This window comes from Amblyomma americanum, chromosome 6, assembly GCF_052857255.1.
Source record: "Amblyomma americanum isolate KBUSLIRL-KWMA chromosome 6, ASM5285725v1, whole genome shotgun sequence".
NCBI lineage: Eukaryota > Metazoa > Arthropoda > Arachnida > Ixodida > Ixodidae > Amblyomma > Amblyomma americanum.
In genome coordinates, this window is record NC_135502.1 from 174316692 (window position 1) to 174341064 (window position 24373).

General features: G+C 47.4%; 1 protein-coding gene across 6 annotated transcripts in view; it reads right to left on the minus strand.

Moving 5' to 3' along the window:
- Positions 1-24373, minus strand: part of rhea (Talin_middle and talin-RS domain-containing protein rhea) — a 411461-nt gene that overhangs the window by 116193 nt on the left and 270895 nt on the right. For all 6 annotated transcript variants that reach the window (XR_013306466.1, XR_013306465.1, XR_013306467.1 and 3 more), the window contains 6 exons: positions 23510-23650; positions 19891-20072; positions 14493-14628; positions 9776-9877; positions 8519-8689; positions 6027-6223 (listed from right to left, as the gene is read on the minus strand). Coding sequence is in view for 3 of the 6 variants with exons in the window: in XM_077628096.1 (XP_077484222.1) it covers positions 6027-6223; positions 8519-8689; positions 9776-9877; positions 14493-14628; positions 19891-20072; positions 23510-23650 (929 nt within the window). In the remaining 3 variants the exon portion in view is untranslated. The remainder of the gene's footprint in view (positions 1-6026; positions 6224-8518; positions 8690-9775; positions 9878-14492; positions 14629-19890; positions 20073-23509; positions 23651-24373) is intronic.

Below are 24373 nucleotides of genomic sequence, written 5' to 3' on the forward strand. Positions count from 1 at the left end.
ATGATTGGAACAACGGCCTTTCCATCAACTATCGACGATCCCTTGAGTGCCGAGTGTGCAGTTGAAAGTAAAAAGAAAGAGTAGAAAGCGAATGCGTTATCGGGCTGCCGCCGCTTATCAGCAGATGCAATCTGCGGCCATGTGTGGGGAGTGGGCTGGTGCTGGATTACTGCTTATCGACAGCCACCATAGGCCGCCTCGCGCGGGATAGGGATGCTGGTTCTTTTTTTTTTTTTTTCATTTTCGCTCTCAGCACAACACGAACGGGACACAAGGACTAGCACAAACAGGCGCTGAAGTCTTGCTAGTCCTTCGTCTTGAGTCCCGTTCGTGTTGCGCTGAGAGCGAAAATGAACACTTACCAACTCGCCCAAATTTCCGCGATGCTGGTTCTGCATGCTGACATAGCAGCTGCTCAAGCGCAGCACGAAGAGAGATGCGACGGAGCCACGCAGCAAAAATGCAACCACACTGTAGCATGCCTGACATTTCATTTGTCTCGCCTTTATTTACGGTGCGATGTTCTCGTTTCGATTTTAAGTCGACCCACCCCCTTAGGATTTTCAAATTTTGAAAAATAGGTTGACTTACAATTGTGTAAATACGGAAACGGTTGTCTCTGCAGATTGCATCAAAGCTGTGAACACCTCAATCCACTTAAAGAATGCAGTCACTGCAACAAAAAAAATAAGTGTTCCGGTATGGTCCAGCATAGTCCACATGAATTCTCGACTAGGATCTGTCCGGAAACGGCCTGGGCATGACAGGTATTGGCCGCGACACCAAATAAAGCAGCTTTGGTATTACCCCTTTACAGTGGAACCCGATGCGCAACTAAACATGTGGCTGAATTTTTTTTCTGTCTCATTGGTTGCGTTCCTTTTCTCGTTCCTCCATGCTTCTTCCTTTGTGCGGTTGGTGCTTGCGCAGCTCACTTCGCAACTTCGTCCTTCCACGTATCGTTGAATCGTTTCGCGTGTGTATTCCTGCTGTGCGATGCATAAGGAGTGAATTCATTCCGTGGTTGTGTGCACACGCGTCCAGTATGCTCAATCGCCCACCTGGCACCGTGCCAACCATTCTACGCTGCAACGTGAATAGCTGCGGGTTAGCAGCTGCCGCCTGTCCTCCAGTGTACACGCAGCGCATGAGCTTGAACTTGTTAGATGCAGTGTAATGGCATTAAGAAAGCGGAATATTCTCCGCACTGTGGATGCAAACCTGATGTGGAAGCGGGTGTGCATCGCAGATGAACTGGGACTCACGCCATTCACCCTGAACTCCATTGTTTCGAAAAGAAATGAGATCGAAGCAAATGCCCAGTCCTTCGACGTCAAAAATAAGCAAGCCAGTGGTGCTGGACACATGCAGCTTGATGAGACTGTGTACAAATGGTTCAAGCAAGCCAGAGCTGCAGGTGTAAATTTGGCGGCACCATTCTGCGCGAAAAAGCTCTGGTGATAGCCAACAAGCTCGGGATCGACAATTTGAGTGCGTCAAACGGTTGGATAGACCACTTTAAGAGAAGACTTGGAATTTGCTACTGAACCGTGAACGGGGAGGCTGCAAGCATGGACACGGCTACTGTAGGCAACTGGAAAGAGTCCGTGACGGGCATCATCGACGGCTATGAACCTAGGGATATCTTCAAAGCCGATGAAGCGGGCCTAATTTTCAAGGTTCAGCGAATGAAGACGCTGAGCTTTAAAGGCGAGGCTTGCCACGGCGGGAAATGCAGCAAAGAACAGCTCACCATATTGTTGTGTTGCAATTTGGACGGCTCCAAGATGATGAAGCCATGGGTCACTGGAAAATTTTGAAACCCATGTTGCCTGAAAAATATCCGGTACCTGCCCTGCCACTACAAGAACAACAGTAAGGCCTGGATGACGTGCTCAATTTTTGAAGAGTTCCTGTCATACAAGGACTCGAAGGTGGGCTGTCAGGGCAGAAAAGTCGTTCTTTTTTTAGACAACTGCTCCGCACATCCTAAGGATACTACGTCGCTGCGGAACGTCACGGTGGTGTACCTTCCGGCGAACACAACAAGCCACCTTCAACCCCTAGATGCTGGCATCATAAAAAAACGTGAAGCATTTCTACAGAAAGTGCATCGTGAAGTGATCCCTGGCCTATGTGGACCACGGACCATGCACTACATGGCCACGGCATGGAGCGCTGTCACTGCCTCTACGGTCAAAAACTGTTTCGGCGATGCAGACTGCGCAGCAGAACTTGGAACCGTAGGCGATCCTGGAACTACCGAGGACTGCGAACTGGACACAGCCATTGAAGTGGTTGGCGCAAACGGGACAGCGTACAGCGATAATGTTTCTGTGCATGATGCCGTTGCCACCTCCGAGATTATGAACATTGAGCAGATCGTGGCCGAGTGTGTTGACGCTCACAACACTGGCGACAAAGAGGAAGCGGATGAGCCGCTACCGGAACCAACCTTTACATCGGCTGTAGCGGCAGTAGACCTTTTCAGAAGGTACAGTAATCCATCGTTACAACGAAATCACTTTACTCGAAATATCGCTTTATTTGAAATTTCCTCCAGTCTCGACCCAAACGCATGCATTTTAAGCCGCATTACTCGAAGTGCATGAAGAGCTTGACCCGCTTAGAGCGAAGTGACCAGCAGAGACATTGCTGCCGCGGCGGCAACCCTTTTGCGCATGCAGTGTCAAATTAATACCGCCGATGAATTAGTCTCAGGCAGGCACAGAACAGGCCACAAAAGTACCAAACCTACGACCGATGACCTGCCTAGTAACGGGTACCAAGCGAGTGCCCAGTGCCCCCAGCTATTTACAGCGGATGCGAACGGAAGCGCGCCCGTATCGGTCGCAATTGCATCTCTGGTGTTCCCCGTGATAGAATCCAAACGAAAATAAAATTTTCGTGACGCTTTGCAATGTCACAAAACTGCGGTCTCTTGGATGCCGAAAAGTGGCCAAAAGGCCGCGGGCAGACTTGCGCTGTAGCATTCCATGGGGTGCGCTCGGTGAGCAAAATTTACCGCTCTAAAGAATATTTCTGGCGCTGAAACGTGCCAAAAAAACATACGAGAAGTGTCCCTCCAATTATGAGCCCATTCACGCTTGCGAGTCGCAAGCGAGGTGAGCTTTCGGCAACTAACTGAGCTGCTCCCTGGCTGCTGTAGTCGTCGCTAAGCCTAACTGTTTTACATCTGCCAAAGCAGACGAAACTCTCGAGAGCGCTCGAAAACGTCATTCCCGAGAGTTTTCGTTTCAAACGAGAAGGCGACCCGCAGGTCGCGCTTGCAAGGCGCTTGCAAGTGTGAAGAACGGCGTTGTCGAGCTGCTGCCTGGTCGCAAGCAACTGTTGGTCGCATGCCCTTTGCCGTGTTCGACGTGAGGAGCTACGTCAAAAAATCGGGAAGACAACTTTGGGGAAGCCGGTCTAGAAATTTGCTTGCCGCTCGTCATAATCGGCCTGCATCACAATAAAACACCGCCTCTAGCTTCGTTGCGCTTTTGACGGTGCAAATAGACCAATAATTTGCCAAAAACACGAATAATCCGAGCGTCACCAGCGGCGAGTCAGGCTGTCAACATGGCGGGTGAACGCAACTACAGTGTTTCCCCAGCGATTTTCTCGAGCCGGTCATGCTTGATTCGCACCATCTGATTAAACAAATGGTCTAAATGCGTGGTAGGGTCATTGAATTTTGTTGCTAGACATCTGTCAACAGCACGGACGCAACGCTGTGCGAACACTGGCACTCGAACTGTAGAATCAGCACAGTCTCATCGACAACGGTGCGCCGAAAAACTCTTGCCGAAAAACTCAATTGCAAACTTCACAGCTGTACACATTGGGAAAAAAAACTGCCCAGTAATCATACGAAGACCATACTGCAAAACCGTTCAGTTTTCACGATCGCACTGCGTACCTACAATGAGCAGCTAAACGTTTTTTGAGCACAACAAACACAACCTCAGACTCGAGCCACGGCATTTCCGTGGAACCCCCCCCACATGAAAGCGGCCACTGCCTTCGTGATTCGAAATACCCCGGAGGTTGAATGCATGGGCGGCGACCGTGGCCTCGTGCAATGCTTGGTCAGATTAGAGCAGGGGTTGCATGCGCCCTGTAAGAACTTGAAACAGCCAAAGCTCACTCCCTTTTTTGCACCTGAATGAAGTTTTGCTTCACTGAATACATTGTATTTTGACTTCCTCGCCGTTGCGGTGCAATTAAAGCTCGACTGCTTTAGATTTCCTTGTGTGGTTGTTTTTATTGAATTACCGCTTATTTACAGGAAAGGGTTGTCAAAATTAAAAGTAATCGGCGAAGTGCATTTGCTTGCGTTTCTTCTGCCGAGACTCCATCAGCATCATCTGCAGCTTGCCCAAAGCTCCTGTGCAAATTAGAGTTTTCATTGACAAAAAAGTGGCGTGCTGCAACATCGAGTGCCGACGCTACTTCATGTGCACTTGGCGGTGGCATAGTCTCGTCGCCACCGTCGGACTCATCACTGTTGGCTGTTCTCACCGCATGTGAGCCCTGCGACGTCTGCTGGGAGCATGCAGTCTAAATTATATCAGCGTCACTCAAGGGCTCTAACGTCTCCACGCTGCTGTTACATAGCTCGCGCTCGCGGCACCAACAAAAGCCGGCATCGCCCAAACAGCCATACTATGTTGTTTACACCGCGTGATCGCGACTGTGGCATAACGAAAACCTGGAACGGCTCGCGTCGGAGTGTCAGCGGCGTGGGCGAGTGCTCCGGCAGCGAAAACCTGCTATGCATGCACCGGAACGTGGGCTCCGTGAGTCTCGTTCATTCAGATTTTTTTCTTTTCAATTGTTTTACATCTCTGGTAAATTTGGAGTGTGTTTTACGCGCTATGGGTCAACTTCTAGCTACGAGGAGTGGTGTCAGCCAGTTGCTCCTAGTTCGAATTAACCATAGCAGATGCCAACTTGTTCGAATTATCAAGAGTTTTCCCCAATTGGAGTACACAGGGCTGCGCGGGGACCCGGGGGTCAGTTCGAATTAACTGAGTTCAAATTACCAAGCTTTTACTGTACAATACAACTGACCCCTTCCTCCAGCATACTGGCAATAAGTTCATGATTTTTTCAGCAAAATTTGATTTTCCAGACTGCCCGATTTTTTGGTCATTTTCAGAGTCCCTAGAGAGTCCCAAAAATCCCTCCACTGTACTCAGTGCTGTGTTCTTTAGTCTTTTGCTTTGTGAGGAGGTTTCACTTGTGGCATGCACCCCCTTCCCATACACAATTTGTGCATTCATTAAAGCTGTTTTATTGCTAGTGAGCGACTGGCCTTTCTTCTCTGCGTCTGTGTTCAGCTCCCACTTGAACATTATGAATTCCATCGACTCGCCAAAGCTAGGACCATTCTGCAACCTTAAAGTGACCAAAGAAGAGATTTTAAGGACTCAAATTTTTATGGCACATTGGAAAGCTGTCTCCAAGGTGGTTTAATTCCACGATTTTGCTGGAAATTATTCAATTAGTGCATGCACTCATTAAATGTATCCCAATGCTGAAAACTGCGACTAGTGAAAATTGGTTTCTGAGGAAAGGAAATGGCCCAGTAATTGTCTCACATATCTCAGTGGACACCTGGACCGGTAATTGTCTCACATATCTCCATGGGCACCCCCCCCCCCTCCGTCACCCCCCTTCCAGCAGTAAGGGAAGGGAGGAAGGTGGCTATCACTTTAAACAAGAAAGGTCAAACACTGACACCATCTATTGTCAGATAAAACTTGTGAATGATGTGGAGTGCCACTCAGAAAATGTCCTGGAACCAATAGTGTCAATTTAATATGCTGTTTTCTTGGTTATTATGTTTTCTTTGGTTATTACTTTTACCCCAGGTAGCACACCTCCTTAATAATAGGTATGTGGGACATCTCTGTACAGCCATTTCTGCAAAGTCTGAGACTGTATTTTAGGTACCTTGCCTCAACTGCACGAGTGCAGCCGCAAGTAGGGACGTCCCCTTGTGAGTGATTGTGGCTCACCTGCCACTGGTGCGCAGGCCCCCGATGGTGATGACCGAGCGCTCCTCGAGCCGGTACATGGCCTTGCTGACCGACTCGACAAGGCCTGTGACGACGCCTGCCTCAGTGGCTGCCGATTCCAGGGTGCGCAGCAGCTCCTGCAGGGCGTCCCGTGCATTGTCCGCTGCCTCGTCCACATCGCCATGTGCATGCACCGCCTGCAGCAAAGGCGGTGGGGAGATGACCACTTGCACACCTTGTAACCCTTTTACTTGTAACCTCATCTCAAAAATTTGCCTACCATATTTTCCGGTCTATAAGTCACACCCCTCACTAACAGAAGCTTTTCCAAAAAAAAGTCCCAGACAAGTCACACCGGTGTAGTATAACATGTTCATTTGGTAAGAGCTATAAAATGTGTTGCAGATAACTTTCCAAAGAATAACGAAAATTAGGGGTGGGCGAATATTCGAAATTTCGAATACGAATCGAATATGTTTGATATTCGATTTGTATTCGTACTCGAAAATTGATATTCGTGAATTTCCGAATATTCGAAAATTCCCAAATACTCACCAGCGATCATATACTGCACATACCTTCATAAATTCGACTGTGGCAAAACCACAATATCTGGGCAAATTAGCCGATAATTGAGTTAAAAATTCCAGGAAAGCAATACAGAGGTCCTATCCCCTTCCTTCTCCACCGTTTATCACGCGGACCGACCGCATCCCGATGCCGCAAGGCTTCACCTCGTGAATATTTCCCCAAGTGGGCTTTCCCGCATATCACCCATGCTGCGAACTAGATAGCCGACGGCCCGCTTCGAGCAATCGCAATGCGAAATCGCGCTTTTCTTTTTAATCCTTCTGTAATACGTTATATATTTAAGCCCACATCCGAAGAATGCGTCCTGTCGCTTTCATAACTCTCCGAGCGTGACTACCGCCTTCCCGTTTTGTAAACTACGCTATGCGGGAAAACCTACTTGCGGAATGCCGCGGGAGCCTCCTGAAGGGGCGCGTCGAGTAGTCACAATAGGGCAAGCCATCCTGTCAAAATCTGGCCTATTGCATGGTGTATTGTAACCTGCACGACTCTTTAGCGGGCGTAACGGCAGGCGTGGCAACAATCGGAAGGCCTCTGTCGCTTGGGCAAAAAATAGCCTGGCTGCGAAGTTTCAGTTTCTGAGCTTCACCACTGCCCCGCGGCAACTTCAAATGTCGGCCCGCGCATTCGCCGATAGTCCAATCCCAGCTCCGCGCGGCTTATGTCTTTTTCCTTTTTAGAAACCGCCTCGCCGCTCCGACGCCAGTGTGTGTTCCCCGGCTCCTTGCTTGCATTTGTGTTGTTCTTCCAGCACTCCAAAACGGGTGGCTCGTCACGGGCTTACAGGTGTTAACGAGATGTAGCCGCTTCATAAGGCCTTACTGCATCTTCAGCATTTTCGGCAGGATTTTTTTTTTCGGGAGGGGCGCGGGCAATATTATTAACAGAGGCCTTCGGATGAACCGGGCATGTCTTCCGGTCCCTTGATCTCCGAATGAATGAGGTTTAATAGTCATCATGTTATTTTTTAGGGATATTGTTTTCGATGACCTCAGTATAGTTTGGATACTGTTATGCTGTCTAATCAAGTAGTATACATTTCTGTGTACATTATGTTTTTTTTATATGGTACTGAGGCAGTCTAGTTTTGTTTATTTTAGTTGCAAAGACTATACACTATTTTGAAAAAAAAATAAGGGCAACAATGTTTGCTTGCTCATCGTTTTCTGAAATTTTTTTTGTACTGAACAGATATTCGATATTCGAAGCCATCTTTTCTTGATATTCGTGTTCGATTCATATTCGAAAATTTCAATATTCGCACACCCCTAACGGAAATACACGCTTGCAGCAGCTGCCGTGTGGCGACAATCCTCGAGCTCTGGCCAGTGTGCCTTTTTTCTTGGCTTCACCAACCAAAGCACTTGTGTGGCTTTGTGCCAGGTCCCGGATAATTTTTAACTCGCGTTGAAATGACTCCTTGCTGCCTGGTATCCATTCTGCACAGCGTATTCAATAGCACACAACTTGAATTTTGCTTTGTAGTTCCTTTGCCTGACAGACAGAGTCATGATGAGCAATGCACATGAAGCCAAGCGGATTGTTATGTGCACTTCATGCTAGCGCTGCAGTCTGTCCGTTTGTAGCGAGTTTATGCAATTCTACCCATGAGATAACATTTTCAAATTAACTAGATTTTCTTCTCTTTTATACACTGATTTCCTTTTAAAACATAGTTACTGGGCATGGCAGAAAGTTTCGCATGGTAGCGTGCAATTTTTCGACACATAATAAGCCGCAAAGTTCTGCAAGATGCACAGACAAAAATACAGAAAAAAAAAGAAACCGGTAACTTGAACACTGGAAAATATGACAGTCAACTATGTTTCTAAAAACACACGTGGCATTGCGACTTTTAAGTGAAATTAAATTAACATTTTTTCAGAAAGAAAACGCCTCACCTTGGGATTGCCGGCTGCCTGCTTGGCAGCGTAGACAAGCTGCAGCATGCCCTCGGCCACCGTCTTGGTCTGGTCGAGCAGCGCCATCTGCTGCTTGGAGTGCAGTGTGTGCGAGGCACCCGCTATGGCATTCTGCACCAAAGGTCCCAGGTAGCCGACCGCCTGGCTCACCTGCCACAAGCACCAGCCCCCCCCCCACACTGTGAGCAACAAGAGTGCACCACCAAGAGGCTCTTTCCACAACAAGTCCGCTGCCCGGAGTTTGACATGCTACCCTTACAGGACATGTTGCAACTGCTAGTAAAACACACAGAAAGGAAATGTGCCACTCCTTAGGGGTGTGCGAATACTTAACATTTGGCGGACCGAATAGTACAGCATACGAAATTTTCAAGTATTGGCCTCGAGCGAATAACACCTCTTGCTTTGTGTGGTTTCCATTCATAGCTTCTCCAGGATGGCGCTGCGGCATGTGCACCACCAAGGCCCCGACTCCATCGACACTGCCAAGCTGTGCGTGCCGTGTGCCTGCACGCCTGCCACAGCTGGACTGCACATGCGTGCCCAGATCTGTACCTGCCAGGTGACTGCTCCCTGTGGTGCGCCTGGAACTGGCACTGTGGTGCGCATCAACTGGAGGACATGCGGCTCCCTAGACGTTTGCAGGACTAGTCTTAGCTGGCCACTGCTCTCTGCGTGACATTCACTAATCAAGCATGAAGGCACGAACACGAAGGGGAGCTAGCATGATGTACATGGAGATGAGTGCCCCTTTCTAACGCCTCATGCAGGGTGGCGCTGGGCACTGGGCGTGCGGTGTGTACACCTAGCAGGTGTCCCTCGAGTCACTGCTTAGAATGATGTAGTCACAAAAGAGCAGCAGTCTGAGATCCCACAGATATGTTGGCTCTGCGTGTAGGTTCCTCCCCCATTTCTAATGGCCATTTCTGCAGAAAACTGAAGCAGTTTCGATGAGTTTGACAAACCTTCAGTGCACTCTCTCTCTTTTTTTTTTTTACATAATAGCCTTGTGTCTTAGAAAAATACATGATTTTCGAAATGCTCATTGTGCCGTTCAACCTTTTTTTGTCTGCTAGAAGTATTGGAAACATTGGCTTCAAAATTATTCAAAGTAAATTACTATTTGCTTCGAGTTCACTTCAAACTCTCTTCAAAACAAAAAAACCACTACTTGCACACCCCAACCACTTCCACATTACAGACATTCGGAACAGGCAGGTGCCAACTGCCACTAACCGTGTGGCCAAGTTTCTCAGCTTCTCCCTTGGCAGCGTAGCGGAGTGGCTCGATGACGTCCAAGATTTCTGAGGCACTTGTTTCCATCTGCTCCTGGTAGGTCTGCAGACAATGGCGGCACTCATTCGGCAGTGTTCATTTCTCTGCATCTCTGGCACACTGAAGAGTGTGTATGTAATTACAGAAACCTGTCTGGTAAAAGAAATTCCTAATATATGAAGAAGAACAAGCCCTCGGCAAGAACACTGAAGAAAAACAAAGAGTAAATGCAATGGTGACATTTGGGTGCAGCTGCAGGTGTCTTGCTGAGGGTGAGACAAAAAATTGGTGGGTTTCTTATGAAGAAAAGAAAAAGATGGCGCATGAACTGCATGTATACTGTATTTACTGGCATAATGAACCCACTTTTTTCTTTCCAGAAAAGTTTACATGAATTTGGGGTGGGGGGGGGGAGTTCAATACGTGGGAAAATTTTTTTTTTTTGTGAGAGTCAAAATTTCGTATCCCCATCTGTTTGCCCATCATCAACAAAAGTCCATGATCGATAAGTTGTGCTCCTGTACCATCCGCATTCATGTCACTGGTGTTTAGTATTGTTCATCAAAAGGTGCTTCCTGTATCATGATGCAATCCAACGATTTTGTGATAGCCAGTGACACTGGCCAACTGCAGCGAAATAAAATAAACATGGTGAACACAAGCCCTTAAGGACTGATGCACGTTTTTTACACGAGATTAAATAAAAAGCAAATTCTCAATGACAAATGTGGGGGGTGGGTTCATTGTGAGAGTGGGATCATTACACCAGAAAATATGGTAGAGTAGCCGACCAATTTTTCAGACTCCAATAATTCAGACTAGTGTGGTATTCCGGACTTCACTTAGGAACTGTCATGCACCTCAAAGAAACGTGTACATTTTGACGACCGATATTTCATACTCTATGGAGTCCAAAAGTTCAATTCTTTTGGACTAAAATAGATGCTAACAATGCTGTGGGGATCGTTTTTCAACCGAAAGTTAGTTTTTTTGGCATAATATAGATGTGAGCAGGCATCACTGTCACAATTGACCAGTTCTCCACTGCCGTAGAAGGCACCATCTTGGGTTTAAACTGAGTCAATCGATGAACTGGCCTTGACTATTCTTACATCATCTCTGCCACTTGAGATAATGGCATGCTCTTCACTGTCATCCAGATGGCCTAAAAAGAGGGCGCGATCAAACTGAAGTGGACAGCCGCAGCATTCGCCACGTCTAGGGCGACGCCATCTGCGGTGCCGGGGTACGTTCAGAGGCTCTCACTTCTGCTCATGTCGTTGCCCATGGAAACTGGTTTCTTCCTTCGCACAGCACGTGCATTCAGTCGTGGCACGACCCGCGACTGCATCGCACCATCTGGTATCGTGACGCGAGGCAATGCACACATGATGAAAGCATGGCTGGTTCAGACACAAGCAGAACATGGGGAGTGGCAAAGTTTGCCATTTTTAAAGCACGTTTTCGTAGACAATATTTTTTTAACTTCATGGATTTTTCAGACTGTTTGATTATTTGTACCTTTTTCCAGGTCCCGGCCAGTCCGAAAAATCGGTCGGCGACTGTGTATCTTTAGGGCCCTAAGTTTTTGGGTAACACTCGATTTTACCCCATTCTTCCACCCCCGGACATATTTCTTAAAAATGTGGTTGGACCCGATTTCTTCCCAAAAGTGAGCCTTCTAGAAAATGTTGGTTTTTCAGTCCACAAAGGTGAAGACACCACAAGGAAAAATTTGTGGATATCTAGTGGTTTTTCCAGAGAGGTGTTTTTGGTCAACTGGGCATCTTAAACCACTTCATGAGGCGGATGAATTTGAGGATAAGTTCGATAAGGGCAACACAGAAGTGGGAGGCCCAGAACCGGCTATCGACCAGACATCTTATCTGAATCACTGTATTGGCTCTTTCGCTACCGCGCCACACACCGCATTGGTCATAAATGGCCGACGCTTTCAACCCACCGCCAAAAATTCAAGTCGGCACTCCTGGACAAGCTGCGCCATTTACCAGTTTGCTTCTATAACGCAAGGAGGTGATGGGAAAAATGAAACTTTGACCAGGCGCAGTCCACCGATAGGCGATCATGGCATCTGTTTCATCATGCACTTCTCAAAGGTGAAAGGCTGAGCACTTTTGTCGGTTCTTATGATGTCTTTTTTATTTAGAGCAGCAGTGGTGAATTAGATGACCATGTGGAATGGTCCAATTTCAGTTTCGATTGCTGTAATGTGCAGCCCATCCAATATCTGCCTCCACTTCATGTCCTCACGCAACTGCTTTCTCTAGTGACACAGCAGTCACAGTGCCTAACCTGAAAGGGCACGGGAAGTGCAGTGTGTTATGTACGCAGCTGAAAATCACAAGAATGGTAGCTAAGAACATGTGCAACGTTTTTTACATATCAATCTTTCTTTTGTAATGAACTTCTGGCTTAGCATAGCAGCTTATATTTGTCCTTTTTTTGTGTTACCAGCACATTTAACCAATTAATTTTTGAAAAGTTTTGCACACATAACTCTAGTGTTTTGCTCGGAAGCATAACTAACAACCTACAGTTTGATGTAGTACAATGCGCAACACGCATTTAGCACTTCTTGAATAAATAATTGTTATTTTAAAACATTCAAAATTGGTCATTTGAAGTGCTAGCCACACTAACGACACCCTGACCCAAAGATTCTACACTGAAAGCTCGTTAACTTGAACACGAAGGGGACCGGAAAATTGTTCGAATTAAGCGAAATTCGAATTATTGAATGGGCACTACAATGAGCGGTTATTGCACCCCGCTGTGCGGGCAGAACCCGAAACAGTCACACCTAGACTCGTTATCGCGAGCTAGGCGCTACTACACGTTTGTGGCGGGCATATTTTAAGAATTAAATTCATCCGGTATAAGTGGCAAATGAAATAAATTGATCGCTTAGTTATGTGCCAGAAACAAGTACCAGAATGCACTCGCATGAGCAGCGAGCTTTAGTGCTGAAATATATGACGTTATTTATGCTCCAAAACGCTTATTTACAGGAAAGGGTTGTCAAAATTAAAAGTAATCGGCGAAGTGCATTTGCTTGCATTTCTTCTGCCGAGACTCCATCAGCATCATCTGCAGCTTGCCCAAAGCTCCTGTGCAAATTAGTTTTCATTGACGGAGAAGTGGCGTGCTGCAACATCGAGCGCCGACGCTACTTCATGTGCACTTGGCGGTGGCACAGTCTCGTCACCGCCGTTGGACTCATCACTGTCGGCTGTTCTCACCGGACGTGAGCCCTGCGAAGTCTGCTGGGAGCATGCAGCCTCAATTATATCAGCATCACTCAAGGGCTCTAACGTTTCCACGCAGCTGTCACATAGCTCGCACTCGCGGCACCAACAAAAGCCGGCATCGCCCGAACAGCCATACTATGTTGTTTGCACCACGTGATCGCGACTGTGGCACAACGAAAACCTGGAATGGCTCGCGCCGAAGCATCAGTGGCGCGGGCGAGTGCTCCAGCAGCGAAAACCTTCTATGGCATGCACCGGAAAGCGAGCTCCGTGAGCCTCGTGCATTCGGCTTTTTTTTTTCTTTTTCATCGTTTTAAATTTCTGGTAAATTTGGAGCGTGTTTTACCCGCTATGGGTCAACTTCTATCTACGAGGAGCGGTGTCAGCCAGTGGTTCCTGGTTTGAATTAGCCGCAAGTTCGAATTTACCGAGTTCGAATTAACGAGCTTTTACTGTATGCAATTAAAATGTTTGATGTGATGTTGAATGAATTGCAATAAAGGCAGGTCTGTCTTGCTTAGACGCAGAAGAAATCCGTAGGAGATTGGTAATGTACGCAACAAAAGATTTGTAATCAATCGAGAAAAAAAATCTTAGATGGTAAACATTTTTTCAGTAGAACCCGTGACTTCTATGTATGCTGTTTACAAAATAAAGAACAAAAAATACAGCACTTATATCCAGCAGAAAATCAGACTGCTATAGTAAAACTGTCTTTTGCTGCCGAAGATGAGCCAAAAAAAAAAAAAAAGCCCACAGAATTTTTTTCTCAACTGCCTGATTTTCACCCAAATTTCAGTTCAAAAAATATTGCCAATTTTTACCCCCCAACCCCCCCCAATTTCCGGAAAGAATAAAACCAGGAAACGAAGGGCCCTGTATACCTTGGGCAGATCACATGCAAAGTCAAGCGTGACGACTTTAAGGGGGGGGGGGGGGGGCACAATCACTGAAAAATCTTTCTGCTGCAATTTCAGTTCCACTATTATGAGCATCACACCAGACCATGCCAACGAGAGCTATCAGCGAAGCATAACTTCGTGCTGTGTCAGGTTGCTCATCACTGGTTTTTCCTATTCCTTTTTGGAACTGTTCAGACATCGACGCACTTCTGTACGGGTGGTTCTGGGTGCTTGTCAGGCGCTGTCTACAGCCAGTGCAGTGGAGCCCCCTCATGTGGGCCACTTGTGAGGAGGCTTCATTATTTCATATAAACTATGGGCAAATGGGTGCCGTCATATTGCTGCACTATACACCGGCACTTCCACTTTGGCAAAGGCAGGCCAGCCAAGAACCCATGCTGCACTAGGCTGGCACTTTTGCAAAACGAAGACGGAAGTGCTGCACTCCTTGAACTGGTGCAGCAACTGCAGCCAAATCGAAGGGGCCTTGAGTACATGTCTCCTCACCTTGAGAAGGCTGCTGTCGGCCTGGTGTGTGGCAGCCTGGCTGAGAATGTTGAGGGACGCACAATCAAGCTCCCGGATGGCCGCATTAAGCTTGTCGATGGCCTCGTCACACTCCTTCTGGCCAGGGGCCTCATCCCTGGTGGGGTGGTAAAAGCTCACCAGTAGAACACCCGACAGGAGTTGCCAACACACATAGGGGAAATTGCAGAGGTATTCAAGCCTACTTTATAACTGCCTAAGAAAAAAATCACTGCATAAAAAAAAAAACAACGTTGGAATGTAGCCTCGTTAAATTGCATGTCTCAAAGTACTGGTCAAGTAAAAACACAACAGGCACTGTGATGATCACTGCTCATCTCAAAAGGTTTTTGTGATTAAATTCAGCAATCTCGAAATTTTGCCCATGAGCAAGCAAGTCCCAGCTGGCACACCCACCACTGGTGCCCTGTGCTGCCTCGTGCTGAGCGCAATTCCTGTACCAGTAACCTATGACAATGTGCCCCGCCCACAATGCCAGAAGATTCACTGAGAAATGCAATGAGGACTGCGTAACCTGGGAGACAAAACAAGCGAAGCAAGTGCCTTCAGGTAGCAGTGGCGCTCAAGTTGTGGGCAAGATGACCACGACCACCAGGCCACAAGTATTCGAAATATTCGGTTTGACAATACTCAAAGAAAATTACTATTTGCTTTGCCAAAAAACCACTATTAGCACATGTATAACCATATTTACTCGCATAATTTGTGCACCACTAATGAATTACCCGATTTTATAAAAAAAATAAAATCTTTTAATTGCATATTTTACGCTCCCTGCTGTGCTAGACCACCAGCATGTGCACAGGTGTGCCCAAGGCAGGCTTGAAAAGATTGCATCACTATGTGCACCTGCGAAAGGTGCGAGTGGCATTGGGACAAATTATGCACCATTAACCTGGCTCCCTCATGCTGGCGGTCGCTTCCCAGGATAAACAGTTTCGTCCACTGGAATCAAAAGCTACCGAACCGCTTGCTGTTTGGTTTGCCACTAGTGAGTTGAGCCGCACGAGAGGGCGTCGTTTTATTGCCTGTCACCGTATTCACTCGCGTAATGAATGCACTCGCATAATGAACGCACCCCAACTTTAGTCATCACAATTTGGAATTTGTTTTTATCCCTCATAATAAACGCACCCCCAACTTTGATACCCTGCAGTGCCACAAACAGCCGCGTTGTAGCTTTTCCACTTCATCAGGTCCAGCTGATGTCATGCAACAGGAGCAGCGGCCGCGCGGCGCCTCCTCGCCTAAGCACTCTTTTTTTTATTATGCCGACCCCCTCTGGTTCCTTCTCCACCCCTTCCTCCACTACTTGAAGTGCACGTTGTTTTTTGTTTGCTGTCCTTTTTACCTGTGTGTGGCAGATGCAAGCTGCACGCTCACCCGTTGTCTTTCAGGACTCCGAAGAATCTTCCAGTACTTGTTTTGAAGTATTCGTGCGCCATAGCAAGATTCACGAATGGCATGAGTGTAGAGACATCGTGGTGCACAAGCACACAATGAGCGAAGATGAGAAAACTGCACGCCAGCCAACAGTCACTTCCTGCAACTACAAAGCGTTAAAGGAGCTGGCGGCAACCGGCGGCACTAGTACATCGGCGAGAGCATGCGGAGACATCCAATCAAAACGACGCTAGACAGTGGCTCCACGGCTCAGGCTCTAGCCCTAGTCTTTATCTCTGGCAGCCATTCCCAACTCTGACAGCATTGTCAGTTGCCTTTTGTTTTTCTTTTGCTGTATTGCATTCTGCCGTGATGATGGGCCCAAATGTCAGCTACACAGTGGTTTCAAGTTACAGGCTGTGGAGTATGCTATTGAGCATGGGAATCGTGCTGCTGCTGGGCATTTCAGAACAGATAAAATCCACGTGCGTTACTGGCGGAAGCAGCACGACAAGCTGTGCAGTACGAATCTGGAGCGACACGCATTTAGGGGACAGAAGACTAGGAAGTTTCCTGGTGTGGAAGAAAAGGCCCTTGAATGTGTCCGGGACCTGCGAATGGAAGGCTGTGTCGTTACGCACGAAATGATCAGGACGCATGCGCGAGCGATAGCCAAGAATAACGGCATCGTGACCGCCGCTTTCAAAGCAAGTAATAGGTGGACGACACCTTCCACGCGGCACAACGGACTGTGTTTGAGGAGGTGTACATCACTTTGTCAGCGACTGCCTCCTTGCTATGAAGAGAAGGTAGTGGACTTTCACAAGCCTGTGATACGCCTGTGATGGGACCGAGAGTTTCTCCTCTTGCAAATCAGGAACGCCAACCAGACGCCCATCAGCTTCGACATGCTGGTGAGCATGTCTCAATGAAAGAGGAGCACGCAGTGTACTTGTCAAAATGACAGATGGCAGGAAGTTGGCACCATACATTATCTATAAAAGGAAAACTGTGCCAAAGGCCAACTTCCCAGCGAGCACAAACGTATGAGCCCAAGAGAAAGGATGGATGTCAGCCGATCGAATGGCTGATTGGGTCCGGACCTAATGATTGATTAGGACCTGGCACCCTGCTTTTCACATCTCTCCTCGTGCTCGACAGTTTTCACGGCCACCTGGGAGAAAACGTACACCAGAAACTAAAGGAGCTGCACACTGAGATCGCCATCATTCCGGATGCATCACTTCGGAGCTGCAGCCTCTTGATATTTGCGTGAACGAGCCATTCAAGGAGAGTGTGTGCCACTTGTACACAGACTGGATGGTCTAGGGAGGGCACACCCTGACGCCGACCGGCAAGATTAGGAGGCTGTTTGCCGAGCTGGTATGCTCCTGGATTTTGGACACATGGCGCTCGCTGCCAGTTGAGTTGATCTCAAAGAGTTTCAAGAAGACCAGAATCGCAAATGCACTGGATGGCAGCGAGGACGACCAGTTGTGGAGCATGATGTGGAAGTGGCCAGTGACCTGCTGGACGACTGGTCTAGCGATTCGGACGAAGAGTGGAGTGGATACAATAAAAAAGCTGTTTGCAAAACGTGTATACGTACATTTACTGCAAAAGGTAGGCTATCTAATGCATTTTTCGTAAAAGTTTTCGTAAAATTTACCTCACATAAAGGCAGTCCCAACTCTGCTTTGGTTTTTCGGAAAAAAAAAGTGCATTCATTACGTGAGTAAATATCCTCCATTTGCCTCTGACTGCTGGCTTCACAATTGTATTGTCAAGCGTTAACCGCTATGCGCTGCGCACGTGCCGTCACGCCACTCTGAAGGAAACTCCATTTTGTTACACTCCCAGGAGCATAGTGAAGGTCAAGACATTCTTTGTTTTTAAAATTTGTGAATTTAAATTTCTTGTACCGTATTTACACAACCGCTATTGGACAACCGCCGTATTTACGCAACTGCAAGTCAACCCATTTTTCAAAATTTAAAATCGAAAGGGTGGAGGGGGGGTCGACTTACAATCGAAACCAAACCACGACACCATAAATAATGGCGAGACAAATGAGATATCAGGCGTGCTACAGCGTGGTTGCATTTTTGCTGCGTGGTTCCGTCGTATCTCTCTTGGTGCTGCCTTTGAGCAGCTGCTATGTCAGCATCCCCACCACGCGCGGAGGGGCCAATGGTGGCTGCCAATGAGCAGCAAACCGCCACCGGTCCACTCCTCACATGTGGCTGCAGATTGTGTCTGCTGATAAGCGTCGGCGGCCCGATAATGCATTCGCTTTCTACTCTTTCTTTTTACTTTCAATTGCGTACTCGGCACTCAAGGAAGTGTCGATAGTTGATGGAAGGGCTGCTGTTCCAATCGCGGCGGCACCCCCACTCGGAACCACAGCGGCGCCGGGCAGTGTCGGTGGCCAACGGAAGAGCCGACACCGCTCACGCATAGTTTCTCTTTGGCTCTGATGCATTTGACTACTGCCGGCCACGTTTCACAAGTTTTAATGTAGTGCTTTGTCATTCGTCATTTGTGCTCCAGATCCGGTAAGTGACTGGTGCTCGTTCACAGCTACATTAGAGATGGCTGTCCTTCTTTACGCCACAAAAACGAACAACTGCGCCCTGGCTGCAAGCTTGATGTTCGCAACGGGTGATATAGCTTGGACAGCTGCAGCGAGGTAAAATTTTCAGCTGTTCCATGCGATGTCGTGATATGGTTGCTTGCGAAGTATGGGATTTCGCTGCACAGCGACGTTAGAACGACGTGCTGTGGGACTGCAGCAGCGATCAAGACGGCAGCGCTAGTGAGGGCGATGGCGCAAGTGTGGACGAGTAGTCCAGTGACTAATACATTTTCATTTTGGAATGGGCCCATGGGTACGCCCACGTGCGGCCGCTGATAGCGGCTGGCGACAAGCGGCCACTGCAGGATTCTATGACTAAAGACCAAGCTTAAATGACCTCCAGTTCTTATTTTTTTTTCTGAAATGTGATGTGAGGGGTCGATTTATATTCAAGTCAACTCACATTCGTATAGATAGGCACGAAATTTTATTCTTACTCTAGATGTGAATGGTCACTCCATTGCAAAAAATCTGCAACCAAAACCTGTGTTTTGTGAAAAAAAAATGATAAGAATGTCATGACCTGTAGCATGCCAGTAAGAACGCAATGAATTTTGAACCAGTGTTCTGCTAGATTTTCTTAACTCCGCAGCCTTTTCACAAAATTCAGAGGAGAGAACAATTATCTGGATATATAGCAGTGAAATTTTGCGAGAGTGTTCACGAACTTACTTCTAATATGCGCAAAAATATCATCTAAACTCAAGCTAAAAATAAGGTTTTTGCTGAAAGCCACGTTCCCCGTTAAAAATAAAAGGTCCATGCCAGGACTCCAAAATGCCCGATTTTTGTGGCTGCTTTGCTCCGTAGCTTGCGTGATTCAGGTAACGTGTGAGGAGGACAGGACTCATGGCGGAGCCACGCAATGATAACAAAGCACACTCTTCAGGGCAACAACTGCTTGGCAGACAAAGAGGGGGGGACATGCCAGAAGTAGACACTTTCAACAACTCCCACATTCCACAGGTAGTGGCAATGTGCGAGCCATGACAAGGCTGGCAGCGAGCATTGCTGCCGGTGCATTACCAACCCAATTAAGTAAATTTCTTTGCCAACCATATTTGTACCACCGCCATTTGATTTCATGGAACTCTTTAATTATGATCAGATCCTCACTTCATGTAGCGCAGTTAGAAGTTGTAAATTTCTACTATGCATAATCAGTGTAATGAAAAAGTTGGCACCTAAGTTGGATATAACGAAGGTTTACTGTAGTTTGATCTGAACAGGTGCAAGCTAGTTTGGGTGTGCCTGGATCTTTCTGGAGGAGCAGGAATTTTGTTCTAATCGCACGGATGATCTGCATTACATGAGGGCAGCATCAGAGGGTGGGTGGCTCACTTGATGGATGAGACAAGCCTCTTGATACCGTCCGAGACCTCCTTGCTATGGGAGCCCAGGCTTTGCCAGGCTGGGGGGTCCTTTGGGTTCAGCACCAGGGACTTGGCCGACAAGATCATGCTGCACGAACCGTCAATGATGGCCCGCCCGGCTGCCGTGATGGGCTCCTGGGCAGCCCTGGCCTGCACATTTACCGAGCGAAAAACTTGAGAGGCAATCTCAGGCCATGAACAGTGGCTTGCCTTCAGAAGAAACAAAAGGTGCACAACAGCAGCACCCTGCCAGTGGGAGAAAAAAGAGACACGTTTTGCATTGCCATGGTGCTCAAATACAGATGCTAATAACAACAGCGTCAAAATGAATTTCACGCTATGTACCGTATTTTCCGGTGAATAAGTCGTAGTTTTTTTCTGAAATTTTCGTTGGTGCACCTTATATACAGCCAAAATTTGGTTGGATGCTATGACGATGCCCTTTGTATTGAGTGGGCATCAAATGATGCGCCACCTTCTGCCGTGCACAGTAACTGCATTTCAGAAAAAAAAAAAAAAGTAACATCAAATTTCCTCACAAGAACAAAAAGCAGCTGATGACATGGTTTACGCAAAAAGCGAACAGGCACTAAAAGACGGAGACAGCACACACACAAGACAGGACTGGCGCCAACTTCCTGTTGACGCCAGTCCTGTCTTGTGTGTGTGTGTGTGTGCTGTCTCCGTCTTTTAGTGCCTGTTCGCTTTTTGCGTAAACCATGTCCTGCTACAACTCAAATAAAAGTCTTGCTGCAGCTTATGCCTTTTTAAGGGAAGTTTAATCTAAAAGTGGGGAACTGCGTAGTTACTTTATAAATGATAAGACTATGGACACAAGTCTCGATTTCAGAGCCGTTTCCGCTGGCATCACTTCCATCCACCACAGCGTCTTTGTTGCACTCGTCATTGCTGCGTGCTTCGCGTGTGTTGTGCCATCTCTTCGCAGCCTTGCAATGATGACACCATCTGCGAAGCGAAGTCGGCAAAGTTACAATGCCAAATTCAAACTGCACCTTGCAGCATGGAAGCTGGGCAGCAGGGAGGAATTTCAAGGTCAGCGAGAAAATGATCCAAGACTGGCACAAATCCACCAGTGTGCTCTGGACAATGACGTTGACAGAGGAGCGAACCAAGACAAGAAGGCACACTGGCTGGGGCTAGAGGATCATCGGCACACATGGGTCCTGAAGCAATGAGCCAAATGCACGGGGCTGTCAATGGTGCAGCTTTGTCTGAAGGCAAAGACCGTGGCAACAGAAACAAATGTAGCTGGCTTCAAGGGCGGTCCATTGTGGTGTTTCCGATTCATGCGATGGCATAAGCTCGCCATGGCAGTGTGTCCACACTGCAATGTGCCAGAAGCTGCCTGATGACTTTCAGGAACTACTTGACAACTTAGGGGCATTCGTGAGAGAAGCTACTGAAAGGAACTCGTCAGGTATGAGTCACATCGTCAACATGGACGAAGTCCCGTCGACTTTCAATATTCAGTTTGGGAGAAATATCACCAAAAAAGGCAAGAAAACTAACAGTGAGGACAACTGGCCATGAGAAGTCCCACTTCTCATTGTTCTCGCCTGGATGGAACAAAGCTGCCTCCAATGCCGACTTTTAAATGCAAGATGTTGCCAAAGGACTCCGTTCGTTCCTCTGTAGAGATAAAGGCAAACACAATGAGATGGATGAACGAGGAAATGATGAGTGTGTGGCTTGATCAGAGCTTGTCACGCTGACCTGATTAATTTTTGCACGTAAAGCAAGGAATGCTAGCGATGGGAAGCGTGTGAGTGCACATCACCGATTTAATCAAGAAAAAGATAAGTGCTAAGAACTGTATCCCAGTCATTATACCCATAACGAAACACGTGTTGCCCTATATCAGTTGTAGAAAGGCTGTCGTTTACTGTCTTGCGGTAAAACTAATCTCTGTCAGACCGGGCGCTGCGTTCATGTGAGGCTCCTCGAGCACCACACTTCTCTCGACAGTGACTCGCGGTAACCTTGCAGCGCACTGCCCAGTGTGTAAATGCCGACAGCTCTTCCAAAGAACTTCTGTTCTTTTCCACTATCTAGGTCACTCGTGAAGTGATGGAAGCCTTTTTCATTAAGAGAAATGCCAACCGGTGCGTCAACGATCCTTCTGTGTCCCTCTCAGATTGTGAATTTGGCTTCCTGGATGACCGGCTGCACTCAGCCCATGCTTACTTTCCATGCCATGCACGTCATCTCGCTTTTGCATGGCTATGACATGCTCAGCTATTGATGGTTATCATGCATGTTTGCATGTTTTTTTTTGCACTGAAACTTCACTTGCGAGTTAGCACTTGTGGTGTCTCCCCTCTTGTCCTTGTGTTTCATTCTTTTTTGAGCTGGTTTCCATTGTGATCGTTCACCAGCTAGCCCAAACGTCTGCTCTGCTACTACTTGAAGTAGCTGCATCATTTTCAAGTGACTGAGAGGACAAATTTGATGTGCATTTTTCATGTAATCGGAATAAAAGCTTCCTGAAAAGTACTGTCTAGGCTTCGGAAGGCACTTGCACGTGTGTGCACTGCCTACCAAGGAATGCGTGCAGCCTGTAGCTTCGTCGCACTCTCTTGCGGCCTGATACTCGATGAGGTTTTATATATTTTGTGCCGAATGAACAGTGAGTCTTATACACCAGTGCGACTTATAAGTTTCTTTCAGAAAAACTGGAGTATAGAGGGGGTGTGACTTATACAAAGGTGAGACTTACAGACCGGAAAATACGGTAATGAAAAATGACAGCAGCAACCATGAAAGACAGAAAGACTAACACGGATTAGACGACAAGCTCGAGTGAATGTCATTCTAGCGAAAATGGAGGGGGAACTTAGCTGCGACATTCTATGAATTACATGCCTGGCTTGAGTTATCACTGCCTCCTTTACTGTGAACTAACAGGGCACATTACAAACATAGTTAGAGGTATCAGGACAATTAGGGACTATTCAGAAGGTCATTATGTAACAATAGCCTTGCACTACTCATTGAAAAAACTGCATGCCTACCTTCTTCGAGCACACTATTGAACAAAATGCGGCTTTATTTATTTTTAAAGTTATGCCAATAAACTAAATTTAAAACGAAATCGCACTCACCATGGGTCAACATTGACATGAAAAAAACTTTTGAATATAAAGAAACAGTTTTTCTGCCTTGCCAAACACGAGAAGACGATAGAGGGGAGTGGTAGATTTTGGGAAGCTCTCTGGATGGCGTATGTTTTTTTTTTTCTTGCTAGTCTCGAGAGTGCTGTGCAGGTGCTCTGTAAGTACCACCGCACAGAGCTGCCATGGGTAGCAGCCGCTATGAAAGTTTGTCTTAACCGAAGGAGTATTGAAACAGTTAATCTTAAGTGGATTTTTATACATTGAGTCTACAACAATTACAACAAACCAAAGAAATGTTTTCATCTTATCCAAGAATTCGTCTCAACCGAGTTTGTGTTGATGGCAGTCCACTGTATAGCATTCTTTCATCTGCACCACAATGTTCTGTTTGCTGGCCTGACAAAACTATGCTGCACACAGCACAGCAAGGGGAGAGCAGCAGAGTGTCGGCACCTTGTGGCTGATCTTGGCGGGCACCCCAGCAAACTCGGGGGAGCTGGCAAATGTGGTGAGGCTGTCCACCGCCTCAATCAGCGGCCGCGTAGCTTCACCGCAGCGCTGCCGGTTGACGTCACTCGGGTCCTGGTCCAGCACCTGCATGTGTGCATATGCACCACATCAGGGGAGGCGCCTTCCCTCCCAACTTTTGCTGTCGCTTAGCAAAGAAAACAGCCCGCACCCAGTCACATGCATGGGAAACTGCTTTGAGTCAGCAGATGGTCCAAGCAGCAAAAGCAGCAGCATCTATGCATATTCCTCATCCCAAAACAAATTCTGCGCCCATCTTACAGCAAAGCCTCACTGTTTGACCCCATTCTGCCGCTTGTCGGTGCAACATCGCATGTGTGGCCTGTCGCTGACATCTACCAAGTTGGATGTAGAGGGCGAGCTGCTATCAATCATAGAGATGCTGTTTACGAAGGCAAGTCGTGCATCAGGCAAGTAGCAGTCTTGTCGAGAGCCCGCAGCACAACCTCTGCTTGCGGAAGCCTTGACTATGAGCCTCCCGAACCTGGTCGTGGACTCGACCCCTAAACTCCATCACAATTCCAGCCTCCACCTCAAATTACACCTAATCCTCTTTCACACCTAGGAAAAGCATTTTCTGCACATAACAACAGAAGCATGGAGCCGTTTTACTACTTGTGTAGTCACACCTCGCAGAGCTTGCCACGAGAGTTGACTCGTTCGTATCGAGTTCATGTAAACAGAGAGTCGTTGAGCTGACCTTGGTCAGCTCGATCGCCTGACTCAACCCGCTGCTGTCGGGTTCATGTAAATGAGGCTAAAGCCACGGATAGTGGAGCCACAGAGGAT